This window comes from Corylus avellana, chromosome 7, assembly GCF_965113065.1.
Source record: "Corylus avellana chromosome 7, dhCorAvel1.hap1.2, whole genome shotgun sequence".
Classification (NCBI taxonomy): Eukaryota; Viridiplantae; Streptophyta; class Magnoliopsida; order Fagales; family Betulaceae; genus Corylus; species Corylus avellana.
In genome coordinates, this window is record NC_142496.1 from 4133775 (window position 1) to 4146901 (window position 13127).

The 13127-nt window shown below is 32.5% G+C and overlaps 1 protein-coding gene and 1 pseudogene across 1 annotated transcript; both read left to right on the plus strand.

The window, feature by feature from the left end:
* Positions 1-2601: 2601 nt before the first annotated feature.
* On the plus strand, positions 2602-3666 carry LOC148584358 (F-box/LRR-repeat protein 25-like). The gene has a single exon (XM_088518169.1). The coding sequence runs from the start codon at positions 2602-2604 to the stop codon at positions 3664-3666; it is 1065 nt and encodes a 354-aa protein (XP_088374295.1).
* Positions 3667-9863: 6197 nt separating this feature from the next.
* On the plus strand, positions 9864-10672 carry LOC148584359 (uncharacterized; annotated as a pseudogene).
* Positions 10673-13127: the final 2455 nt, after the last annotated feature.

Sequence of the window (13127 nt, forward strand, 5' to 3'; positions counted from 1 at the left end):
CTATCACATAAACCTAGCTCATAGCCTTGGTTGAATGGGCCTTTGAATTGTTCCCAGGAGTCGTCTAGTGAAGGGGCCAATCTCAAAGTGCAAAGTCTTTCCTCGAAGGCACTCATAATCTGAAAGCTAACGATTGGGCCCACTTAGTCCCCAAATGGGCCCTTCTAAAAAAATTTATGATTAGCTTAATTAATATGTCTGACAAAGCAAGGAAAATTAAATATAATAGTTGACATTAACATGGAACATAATTTCTAAAAAATGACAAAAAAAAAAAAAAAATTACCTGTAAAAACAATAACCAGTAGGTTGATTTAGCAAATTTTCAACATCACAAGCTTAACAACTAAAGCATAAAAATGTAAGGCGATGGCTCAGTCAGACTTAAGGGAGCGTTTGCGGTTTTCACCTTCTAGGCTTTTCTTGTGTAGTTTTCGACTAGCGGGTAAGTGCTACTATAATCACGTTCAAATAAAATAGACACAGTTGGTCTGTCCCGCATGCTTTTTTTATTTTTTTAATTTTATTTTTATAATTAAAAAAAGCACAAAAAGGTGAAATAATTGTTATCATGCACAAACAAAATACACATATCCATGCCAAGACCCAGCGGATTAGTGACAAAAAAGCCTACTTGGATTTCAATCATACAATTACAAAGGTATTATCTAAAGGGTAATTAGGGTGAAAAACATTAAAATCCAACCCTACATTTGTACAAAAAAAAAGATATTTACTCAAATCATATATTTGAACTTTTTCCCAAATAACAAAAAGTTCCAACACACATTAACAACATTATGGTGACTTTTAGTGATAAACATAATGCTCAGCATGATAAGAAGGAAAGACAGCAACAATTGAATAAAGAAAAAAAGGTAAACAGCATTCGGGAACTTGAGTCAATCATTTTATCAAACAATTTTTATATTCAATCTTTTTTATAATGGGAAAATTACATTTTAGGGTTTGTTTGGGATTGCAGTTTTAATAAGTGTAATTTTAAAAATTGAGTTTTTGAAATCGTTATTTTTTAAAATTGTAAAGGCGTTTGGTAAAACATATTAAAAAATAATTTTTCATCAAATATTTGTTATGCGAAATCGTGATTCTGGTTTAAATTCGCGCATTTTCAAATAAGCACTCCCTAACCTGCTTATAAAAATCGCAGATTTTTTCTTCTTATTATTTTAGATTAAATATTTTTTTAAAATCATAATGCCAAATACTTTACGTTTTGCGATATCTTTTAAAAACGCAGATTATTCTTGTGAAATCGCAATCATAAACGCACCCTTACTCGCTTTAACTACCATCATATTTGTAATATCTTTCAAGATTTTCATTTTTTTCAATTCCCTCTCCAATTTATCATAGGGTTACAATATCATTCTCATGCCCAAAATTACAAAAATACCACATAATTAAAATTAAAACAAAAAAATGGGAACTAAAAAAAAAAAGAAAAAGAAAAAAAAATTAATGCAAAAAAAAAAAAAATCTGATTTTTTGTTTTTTGTTTTTGAATATTTGATCTTAGGATATATATAGATGATACCTCAACATTTTCATCTCCTGAAATGTTGGCGTCATTCTTGCATAGAGAGAAGGGAGATGTTTTTTAAAGCGTTTTCACTTTTCATTCCTTAAACGGCATCAAGTCTAGCAAGAAGTTTTAAGTTTATAAAAATCTATGTGGGAAACATTTTTCTCTATTAAAGTTTGGGACGATTTGCAATTCGACTTCTAAAGTTTCAATTTTGGCAATCTACCCCTCAAAGTTTCAAATTTTTGCAATTCGACCAATATTATCTTAAAATTTTCATATTGTCCCTAATTTTATTTTTTATAAAAAAAAAATAAAAAACAAATTTGGGGGTGCAAAAATGCTAAGAGGAATTTATTTATTTATTTTTTTTATAAAAAATTAGGGACAATATAGAAAGTTTTAGATACAATTGGTCAAATTGCAAAAATTTGAAACTTTGAGGGTGTGAATTGCCAAAATTAAAACTTAGGAGATCGAATTACAAATCACCCCAAACTTTGAGGAGTAAAATATAATTTTCCCAAACTATGTCGTTCAATAAAACAATCTGAGCCCTTCATAAATTCACAGCAAAAGCCGGATCCAATATTATATTCACGCCGTCACTCTAAATTGCGTTGCCGACTTGCTGTAGCGACTTGTCGTGTCTGCCGTTTCGCTTCTTCTTCTTCCTCTTCTCCGAACGCGTCACTTGTGCAGCCAACACGTCCCACCGCCCAACGCCGTAGGGCAAAAGGTTTGTCTTGATCGTCTATGATGTTTTATTTTTTTTTAAGGTTCGGTATATATAATAGGATGAGTTTATTTTATAGAATTGGCGTTTGTTGCGAGATTTATTTATTTATTTTTCTTTCATGGGATACATTTACACATAAAAAAAAAAAAAACTTTTATTACTGATAATCATGTAAAAAAGAAAAGAAAAAAAATGCTTTTTGAAGGTACCAACGATAATTGCTTTTAGAAGATACCATCAATTCACCCACGTGTAAATTAAATATTGTATGTGTTAAGTGTCACCTATTAAAAGTCATTATCACTTATGACCAACGATGTTGTGTAGGGAAGCTGTATCGGACCAGGACGTTATGGAGCATAAAATTGACCGACTATCGAAATTGCCGAAACCTATTCTAGAGCACATTTTATCATTCATCCCTTTAAACCAAACACTTCAACTTAGTATATTGTCTAAGACATGGCAAAACGTTTGGACTTTATTCCCCATTCCGGTAATTAATCAAGATGTGGTTTCGTCAACTTTGTATTCAAACAAGGAGCAAGAAGCCCAAAGAAAGAGAGATGCCTTCAATTATTTTGTTGAGAGAACTTTACTTAGTCGCTGTACCGAAAAGCTAAGTTTGAAAGAATTCAAGCTTAGAATGACCATTGATGAATCGTATCGTGCTCTTGTGAGCCGTTGGCTTGGGTATGCAATTGAAAGCAATGTCAAAGAGTTGCAGCTCTGTGTGTGGCCACAAGGATACTATGATGTGCCAGATAGTGTAATGGCAGCAAAATCAATAACTAAGTTGTGGATATGGGGGTGTAAATTCGAGTCATTTCACAGTGATATTAACTTATCCTCCTTGAAAAAGTTGGTTTTGGGTGAAGTTTATATGGATGACCAAACTTTCCAAACTCTAATTGCTGGTTGCCCTGCGGTGGAAGAGATCAAATTTCAACACTGTTTTGGGATGAAAAATATGCGTCTTTCAGGTCTTCTTAAACTCGTGACCTTTGAGGTGAGTCTTAATTTTGTACTTGAGAGCATTGAGATTGAAGCATCAAATCTCGAATCTTTGCTTATCTATCTTCCGACACCATGCCAAATCAACCTACTTAGTCCATGTGAAAATCTAAAGAAGTTAGCATTATATTCGGCCACTGTGACAGACAAATGGTTGCATGACTTTCTTTCTAAACACCCACTCATTGAGAGCTTGAGCCTATGCGACTGCAATATGTTGAAAACGATTAACATTTCAAGTGATCGCATGAAGAGTTTGATCTTTTTACATTGCAAAGAGCTGGTTGAAGTTAACATTATTGCTCCTAATTTACGTACACTTAGGCAGTATGGTAATGTTAAATTACCTTACGTGGCTAGAGCCTAGAAGATAGAAGCAATATTTGTTAGTATTTGTTATTTCATTCATATTTATTAGTTTTGTCATTTCATTCGCATCTGTCAATAGTTGTTGTTTCCTTTGATTGGGTATGTAAGGAATAATTTTCTAAATGTTAGTAGTTGAGTTGTAGTCCACCTTGAAGTCTGTTCTCGTGGGACTCTTTTATTATATTTCGTCCTTTAAATACTGCATTACCATGGAATAAAATCAACTCAGTCAAGTTAATTATTAAACATTGTATTTGTAAGAGTTGGGAGCACCTCTAATTTGCCCCCCTCTATCTCCATGGCCTCCCAAACAGTTTTTTCTTCTAGACAACACTCATGGCCTCTTATTGGTATTAAAAAAAAAACCTTTACTATTAGCGAATTTCATCTCGGTTGATGAAGATTCCTAATGGGAAAATTATGTTGTTTCTGTTATGTGTTCATATTTCTTAATTCTGTTCAAATAGCTTTTTTCTTTTGGTCTAAAGTAAACTTGATTCGATGCTATTAATGTTAGATACTATATTTTCTATTTTAAAAAGAAATATATTAAAATGATATTGTACGTTACTTACCGGTAATGAGGTTTGATGATTACATACTTATCTATCTCAATTCTCCTATAAATATGAGCATTTATTGAAATATCATCAAGTGAATAAAAGCTGAAATGCATAATGCAGCCTTAGGACTTTGTCATGTGGATGTAAGTCATAGATCAAATCACGTAAAATTCTTGTGTTTTTATTCTCTTATCTTTTCTTTCAATTTAAGAACCTTAACTCTTGAGAGTTTTTTTTTTTTTTTTTTTTTGAAAGAAACAAAAATTAGGAAGATGTCTTACTAATGATGTTACTATATCCATGTTGTGTTTCGGTTCACATAAGAAGACCATGTTTATAAATGTAAGAATCTTAATTATTACAAACTTCTTTCAGTTCTATATTGACGGAGTTTTCTTAAAAACTCTCTACTTTAAAAACTCGGGAGGATCTGCAAATGAAAAAGCTTTAAAGAAATATGTTTTTGAGAATGGAGAAATATTAGACAACTTCCAACATTTTAAAGCACATGTATTGCTTAAATGTGACAAAGATGTAAAGCTTGAGAGAATGTGCACATGAAAATATTCTAAAATTACATTTTAGAGAATGGATATTTCTTTGAGATTGTCTACATGATTGAGAGAATGTGCCAGCAATGTGCAGCCCCAATGGTAAATTAGAGAACATTACAAAAATTGAAAGATCGGGTGGTATTGTGAGTTTGTTGGTCGTTAAAGGGAGATAAATTTACTTTTTCCTAAAAAAAGATTAAATTAAATTTTATTCTTTGATAATATAATCCATAATTGTATAGTGGGTCATTTTTAATGCATTTTTAGGCACTTCAATGCAACGTGACCCAATATCAAATAACATCCATTACATCATGTTAGATCAAACGGATTATCTTATGCAACAAACACATTTACTTTCTATTTAACAATTCTAAGAAACGACCACCAAGGTGGTAGTCGAGTTGGTAATAGAATTACTTTCATTCTAGTGGTTGCGTGTTCGAATCCGCTTGCGGTAATAGATGCGTGAACTAGATGCTACTTTGAAGGGGCTTTACCGGCTTGCACCTTGGTGGGGTTGTGGTGACGGGCTCGCCTTCCCCGGCAGTAGCTATGGCTCAAACCGAACATTCCACAGCTGGTGGGGACCCCGATGGTAACGCCCAAGGGGGAAAATTACACTGATCGCCCCTTCCCACCCTTTTAATTAAAAAAAAAACAATTCTAAGAAACGAATTTTATCATTCGTCAACATGTTGCGTGCGGTTATAAAAACAATAATAACTCTAATTTTCCATAAAAAAAAAAAAAAAAAAAAAAAAATTATCATAGTTTGCTTCAAGATTTTATCTATATATATATATATATATATATATAGGAAAAAAAAATATAATTTAGCTCTCCAAACTACCAGTCATTTCCATTTTAGCTCATAATGTTCAAAAAGTGATAAAGTAGCCCCTCAAACTACCAACTAGTTACAATTTGGCCACTTCATTAGTCATTATCGTCAAATAGGATGAAAAATTCAATACTATGTCGTTTTGACAAGGTTAAGTTACTAAAATACCATTTTTAAAAAAAATCAATTTAAAAAATGATTCCAAAAATGACGTCGTTTTGAGGGAAAAAAAAAAAAAAACGGTGGTTTAGGTGTGCCATGGGGTGGCCGGCGAGCCACCCCTAAACCACCGTTTTTTTATTTTATTTTTAAAACGATGTCGTTTTTGGGGGGCATTTTTTAAATTGATTTTTTTTTTTCCAAAATGGAATTTTAGTAACTTAACCTCAAAAAACGACGTCGTTTTGCATTTTTCATTCTATTTGACGGTGTTGACTAACGGAGTGGCCAAATTGTAACTTTTTGGTAATTTGGGGGCTACTTTATCACTTTTCGAACATTAAGGGGCTAAAATGAAAATGGCTGATAGTTTGGAGGGCTAAATTATATTTTTCCCATATATATATATATATATATATATATATATATATATGAAAAATGTTAGGTTTACAAACAAATTTTACAAAAAAAATTTTACTACATGATGTGGCACAACATGATTGAGTTTTTCAAAAGTTGATTGGGTTTCATCACATTTTACAAACACTTGTTTTAGAAGCAAGAAAAGTATAATTTATTTAATACTAAGTAAGATCATCTTCTAGGTTCCCAAGAAGTAGCTCAATTGGTTGAGACCACACTTAATGAAGTAGAGGTCACTAGTTCAAATTCTCCTCCTCCCTCTTGTGCGGACATGTCAAAATATATATATATATATATGAAAAAAATAAAATCATCTTCTAGGCCAAGTCACCAAAGGAAATTGGAGGATTACGGGTGTACGCAGCCCCACTAGGCCCATAAGGTCCATATATGATTACGGTCCAGTAGCTAGAATCCTTATGGGCCGACCATAATTAAGTTGGCACAAAAAATTGAAGGGCTTCTATTGTACCCAACCCTACTAGGCCCATAAGGATCGTCTGCCCTAGGATCCCTTGGGCTCAAACACATCCAAAATCCTCCCTTACTGAAGAGCCCATGAGGCTTGCTTGCCGAAGGGCCCATTTGCTCAAAGGCCTCATGGCCTATTGGATTAAGACAAGACCAATGGGCTACGAAGAGACCCGTTGTTCAAGCTCAAGATCGGTCCTATTCTAAAACTATGATAAACCTATATTTTGATGAGATCACCAGAGCTTATTCCTCCCTCTCATTAGTTCAAATAATGAATTTCTCACGTCATAAACTTCCCCCAATATTCGTGAAAGGAAATCACTCGCACCCTCAATTGCATGACCTCAATATCATTTAATTCTCTAAATAATATTTGAGCGGGAGACTCCCAAACCCTCACAAAGAGAGGCGTGAATGAGGAGCCTATATAAGGAGGGGATGCCCCTCCTCAAGTACGCATTTATACACACCCTTACTCTATTAAATTTGACTTTCTTTCTATCCACTCTAAATTAAGCATTGAAGGCGGTTTTGTCAAACCTCCAGTGGATCTTTCAAACTATTTATTCTCTTTTCAATCTCCTTCTAGTGCTTGGCAACTTGCCGTGTGGTCACTATATCAACAATTTCGCCTAGTTTCTAGTTCCAAGGGATAGAGAGAACCATATTCATATCATCATAATAAATCTTTGTACTTAAAAAGTGTCCGTGTACAACAATTTTGCTTGAGACTAAAATGACTGTTTTAGCCTTACTCATTGTTTAGTCATCTTGAAAAATTATGGGCATTATCTTAGAAGATATGGGCATGAGTGTCTTATCAAATATTTGTGTAATAGGCACTTTTTGGATTGCATAGGGATAGGCGTGAGAAATGACATTTGTACACTAAAATTACTATTTTGACCTTACCCATTGTTTTGTCATCTTATAAATTATGGTCATTATCTTAGAAAATATGGGCATTTGTGTCTTATCAAATATTTGGGTAATAGGTACTTTTTGGATTGCATAGGGATAGGCGTGAGAAATGACTTTTGTAGACTAAAATTACTACTTTGACCTTACCCATTGTTTTGTCATTTTATAAATTATGGTCATTATCTTAGAAAATATGGGCATTAGTGTCTTATCAAATGTTTAGATGATAGGCACTGTTTAGATGGCATTGAGTCATAGAGATAAGCTTGAGAGACAGACTTTTTTTCCCCTTGTGTTCAATAAGTAATGTCCACTTCTTTTCCTTTGGAATTTTACTAAATGAGGCATATTTCTTTATCTGATTTTTTGTTTGTTTGGTGATGGTAATGTGTGTCTGTTTTTATTTGTAATGTTTTATGAAAAAGACTGATGTTGTATTTCTTTTTATAATGTTTTATGCAAAAATTAGCTTCTTCTTCTTGCTTATGCTTGACAAATATATTTGCTTCTATTTCTTTAAAATGTTTCACTCGTGCCGGATATTTCTTTGTCATTTCTTTTTGTTTACTTTAGAGTACATTAAACATATCCTACTCAGTAATGGATAGGTTTATTTGTATGGAATGATATTAATTTATAGGGTAAAGTCCACATACTCTCTTTAAGCTATTACCCAATTGACAATGTCCTCTCCAAATTTTCAATTGTAACAATGTCCTTCCAAACTACCAAAACATTATCAATGTTTTCCCAAGGTTAGCAAAAAGATAAAAATGTCCATATATATTTCTCAATAAGACAAAAATATCCTTATAAATTCAAAAAAAAAAATAAAACAAAAATACTCTATTTACATAGTGCAGAATGTTGACAAATTTTTTTTCCTACTCAATATTCTAATACTATGGTTTTAGTTTACTTCTCTTAAAAAATTAAATATGTGCTTTTATATATATATATGATATTGTATTTTCAAAGTTAAATATCACAAAAATACCTAACACCAAGAATCAAGGCATGTGCACTCTAACTAGTAATCAAACAAGTCACCATTCAATGAGCTTTTTGTAAGTGATTTTTTTTTTTTTTAATTTGATTCTTGTTTTCTTCTCTTTTCTGAATGAGCTCTTATTACTCGTAAAATGAAGTTGTAGATAGCTAAATTTGACTTTGACTTCAAAAACTTTGGCAGGTAAACCTCTTCTCCTCCCTTTAATACTATTCACCTCCTTTTTTTCTAAAAAAATTAACATAAAAATATTCTCACTTTTTTCACTTTTTATATCACATAATTTACTTTATATATCACACTATTTACTTTTTACTAATATTTAAATAAAAAAAATCTCTACAATATATATATATATATATATATATATATATATTCACTTTTTAATACCACTTTTTTCACTTTTTTATAACAATTATTCTTAATTTTTTTCATATCCATCCACGTCAGCCTGAGTATCTCTTGCTCAATTTGCAGTCAAAGTCAAATTTAGTTAAAAAGCCAAAATCAAAATTATTGAAACAAAGCAAGACAACTCGAAGTTGCTTTAAAGAAAAACAACTCGAACACCACAATACTTTCACCATTGGGTGGCAATGGGATTGCCTATATTCTGCATACACACACACACACACGAAATCAATGCATCATTTACCTTCAACTCCCATTGATGAAAGACTTTGAAGGCATTAATTCCTAAAGAGATGCGAAATAGAATTCCTAATTGTGTAGGTGTTTTAAATATAATTTAAATAAATATTTTTAAAGAGTTGAAAAATAAATTTTCTTTAAAAGAGAGATAGCCAACCCCGATTGGTGTCATATTGTTGTGTATTCGATATTTGCTGACATAATTTCTTAATTTCACGCGGGGATGATTCATCAAGTTTTAAATGAGGAGAACTTGGCTCGATTTTTCGTGAACTTGGCTTGATTTTTTGGTTCAGTTAAACTCGATTCAGTCTTGGTTTGAATAATAAATAAGTCGTTCATGAACATAATAATTTGCTAGAATTATTTGTATCAACTTGACCGCTGGAATAAAGCTTGTAAGCTCGGCTTGTATAAGTTCAACTCAACTCGTTCGGCTTAAATCGTTAGCTCGTATATATATATATATATATATATATATATATAGTTTTTATAAATATAAATATGTATATTATTTATCTCAACCTTTTATCACGTGCTTTTACAAACAAAGCATAACTACCTCCTTCAAGTGCAAAACAACTAGATCTTTCGAATATGGACAGAAATGGCGACCCCTTCGCCTCAATCACCAAGCTCTGCCACGTTTTGGCCTCCTAAGAGGACCGCTTAAGTCGCTGCGCTTTTGCTCGCGAATCCGACGAGGAGGAGGAGGAGGAGTGCGTGGAGTCTACCAGGATCCTCATGGTGTATTTGCTGGAGAGTAGCAGCGCCCACGATGTGTTCCAGACCCCACCGAATGCTTCCGTACTCTCGAGCTCAGAGGAGCAGTGGTTGATGGCTTTCGATCATCTGATCAACTGGAGGTCGATGGGCCACGTGATGCCGTGGATTTGGGGAAGGACTCGGATCTAGGGTTTTCGGAAGTGGAACTGACACAAAAATCCGAACTTTCAGAACATAATATGGCTTCGGAGGCTCCAGAAGCTTGTGTAGGAGCTCTAACTGACACCATCATTACAGAGAATTTGGATGTGAGATTGGACTCCAAGAGTCGCCCGATCTTTGAAATTAATGAAGAAACTGTTGTGGAAGCAAACCACAACGATGTCGAAGTCTGTGCTTCGACGAAGAGGAAGCTGGATTTTTTTCTATCGGAATCCAAAGAAAGAGACGAGGGCGATTTGGAAGATGAGCAGCCGGTGGGGAAGGGATCAAAGAATGTGGAGATTATTAGCATATTGAATGTGTTGAAAATTCTCAAGGAAGGTTGTGATGATGATGATGAGAGCTTGAAGAATGTTAGTATTCTGGATATTTGTAGGCAGCAGGGCGTGACTTTTCCTTTGCCAAGGCGGCGGCCGAAAGCCGAGTTTGACGCAGTTGATGATGGCGGTGGTGGTTGAGATAATGGAAAAGTGGATGTGCTTTGTGGGCATTTGAGTCTTTCTTGCAGGTTGTCCTATTGATGGGGGTAGGTAAGTAGCTAATGTGGAGCATCTTTTGGCTTGTAATTTGAAAAAAAGAAAAAAAGAAAAGTGCAGCATGTAAAACATAAAATTGACATAACATATTATAACTTACAAGATCTTAACTATCATGAATTTCATAATAAATTAATAAAAAGAAACATACCAGAATTCATTGCTTCTTTTAATTATTCTTTGAAAACATAAACACTAGAAATCAGTTTCTCTCACTTGACCCACTTAAAGTACCCAAAGATGATGGAAATTGAGTACATTTATAGGGCAGAGAGAGGACCGGTTTCCTTTATTCCTTTACAACTCAACTTCCCATCAAAGTAAGAGTTAATTCAATAGGAAACCACTTCTCTTAATTAATTAACCATCAGTTTATTAAGGATTAAGATTAAATAATCTCATAACTTAAGGAGTCTAATAAATACTCTTATGTGCCATGTCATATGGGACACTAAATTCTTACATTAGCAACCCATATGATTCTCATGGAATGCTCAATGTATTTACGTTTTAGGGTATGTCTTGATTTGTTATTTTAAAAAGTGCGATTTAAAAATAACGATTGAAAAATGTGTAATTTGAAAATATAATTTTTAAAAATGCAGTTAAGTACTTGGCAAAATCGTAACTTGGAATTTAAAATTGTACTTTAACTTTTAAAATTATATGTTTCCACAAAAAACACCTATTTACGTGTCATTATTTGAAAACGCAAATTTTGTGATTTTTTTAATTTGCAATTTTTTAAAAACATAATCTTAAATAATTAATTTTTTGTGATTTGGTTTAAAATTGCATTTTTTATTTATGAAATCGCAATCCTAAACACTCTTAAAGTATGTTTGTCCTAAATTTCACGACAAAAAAATGTAATTTTAAATAAAATCCTGATTGCTGGGAATGGTTTACTCACCCCAAGTTTGTTAATTGCTTGCTTCTCTAACCATGTGTTTGGGAGAATAACTGCCCATTTTACCAATATTCAACATCCAAGTAAACAAAGAACACATAAACAACAATCAACAAATAGCATAAACAGAAAAGAAATAAGGCAATGCGTGAAAATGAGGAAATTGCACAAGTAGGATGCTAGCAAGTGACAACATATAATGGCTTCCATCACACCAAAATTCTCTTTTTGTGTAAATTGGCACGTAGCTGATCCACGACAAAGGCAATGTTGGGCCTTGTCAATGTACAATACGTGAGTGAGAGTAATCATGAACAAGTTTGAATAAATAAAGATATGGCCGTTATTACGTATCGAACATCATAAACAAAAGAAATTCATGTGTCGTGCAGGCCAAGTGAGAAAACGTTAGAAATTCTTTAATTATCAAAGTGCGGCTCCCATGCCATTTCGTAGACGAAAAATATGATTTTAAATTAAATCGCAAAAAATGAATAGTTTTAGATTACATATTTCTTTAAAGTTTTTGTTAATGAATTTTTTTGATTCGTTTGAGCAAATATGGCTGAAGATAATTCTAAATTTCTCCGCCGCATATTTTAGCATATTATTATGTTGTTGTGTTGTTCAATTGCCGTCCCTGAAATGAAGTTTAAATGAAAGGAGAATTATTTAATGAGATTAACTTATGCTGAAACAAATGCATCAAACAAGTTTACATTGGACTTTCCAAGGATTTCAATAATAAAAAATCATTAATAATATTAGAGTAAAAAAAGAAGACTCAAATTTCAAAATCTCAATTCATCCTAATATCATTCTCACACAAAATAATTTTTTTTTTTTTTTTTTAACAAAAAGAGATAATTTTCTCTAACTCCCTTAATTAATGTGACGTTTTATTAAAATGAAATAAATTAAAAAATTCAACTTTTATACAATTGAATTGACGTGAACTGCTTATAAACTATTAAATTTATAAATTATTTAATAAAAGTTAATCCAATAATTTATTAAAACTCCACATCAAAGTTTTTCATGACCTATATAACAATTAAAAGGAATTTGTAATATTTATAAGAAGTCAACTGCAAGAGAACAAAGTTTTTTAGTGTATGTCTATTTTGTCTCTGTCAGATCCCAACCCTCCTCATGGTCCTTCCTTTTCCTTTCTTGCTTTCTCCCATTCTGTATCCCAAGTTCCCAACCTTTCTTATGGTCCTTCCTTTTCCTTTCTTGCTTTCTCCCTTTCTGTTTTGTTTTGGTGTTTTTGTCTCTGTTGTACTATCTGATATATATATATATATATATATATATATATATATAAACAATTCAAAAAATATAGTGATGCCTAGAAATTGATTGGAATCTAAATAGTAAATGTGAGAGAGCTCATAAATTTTAGGGTTAACTTTATAAAGTTCTCTCAAAAACTTTTAATTTCATCATTCAAACTTGTAATTTGAT

Bases quoted from the DNA above. Each gene is read 5' to 3' on its own strand.
- LOC148584358 (XM_088518169.1), top strand. From the start codon at position 2,602: ATGTTGTGTAGGGAAGCTGTATCGGACCAGGACGTTATGGAGCATAAA.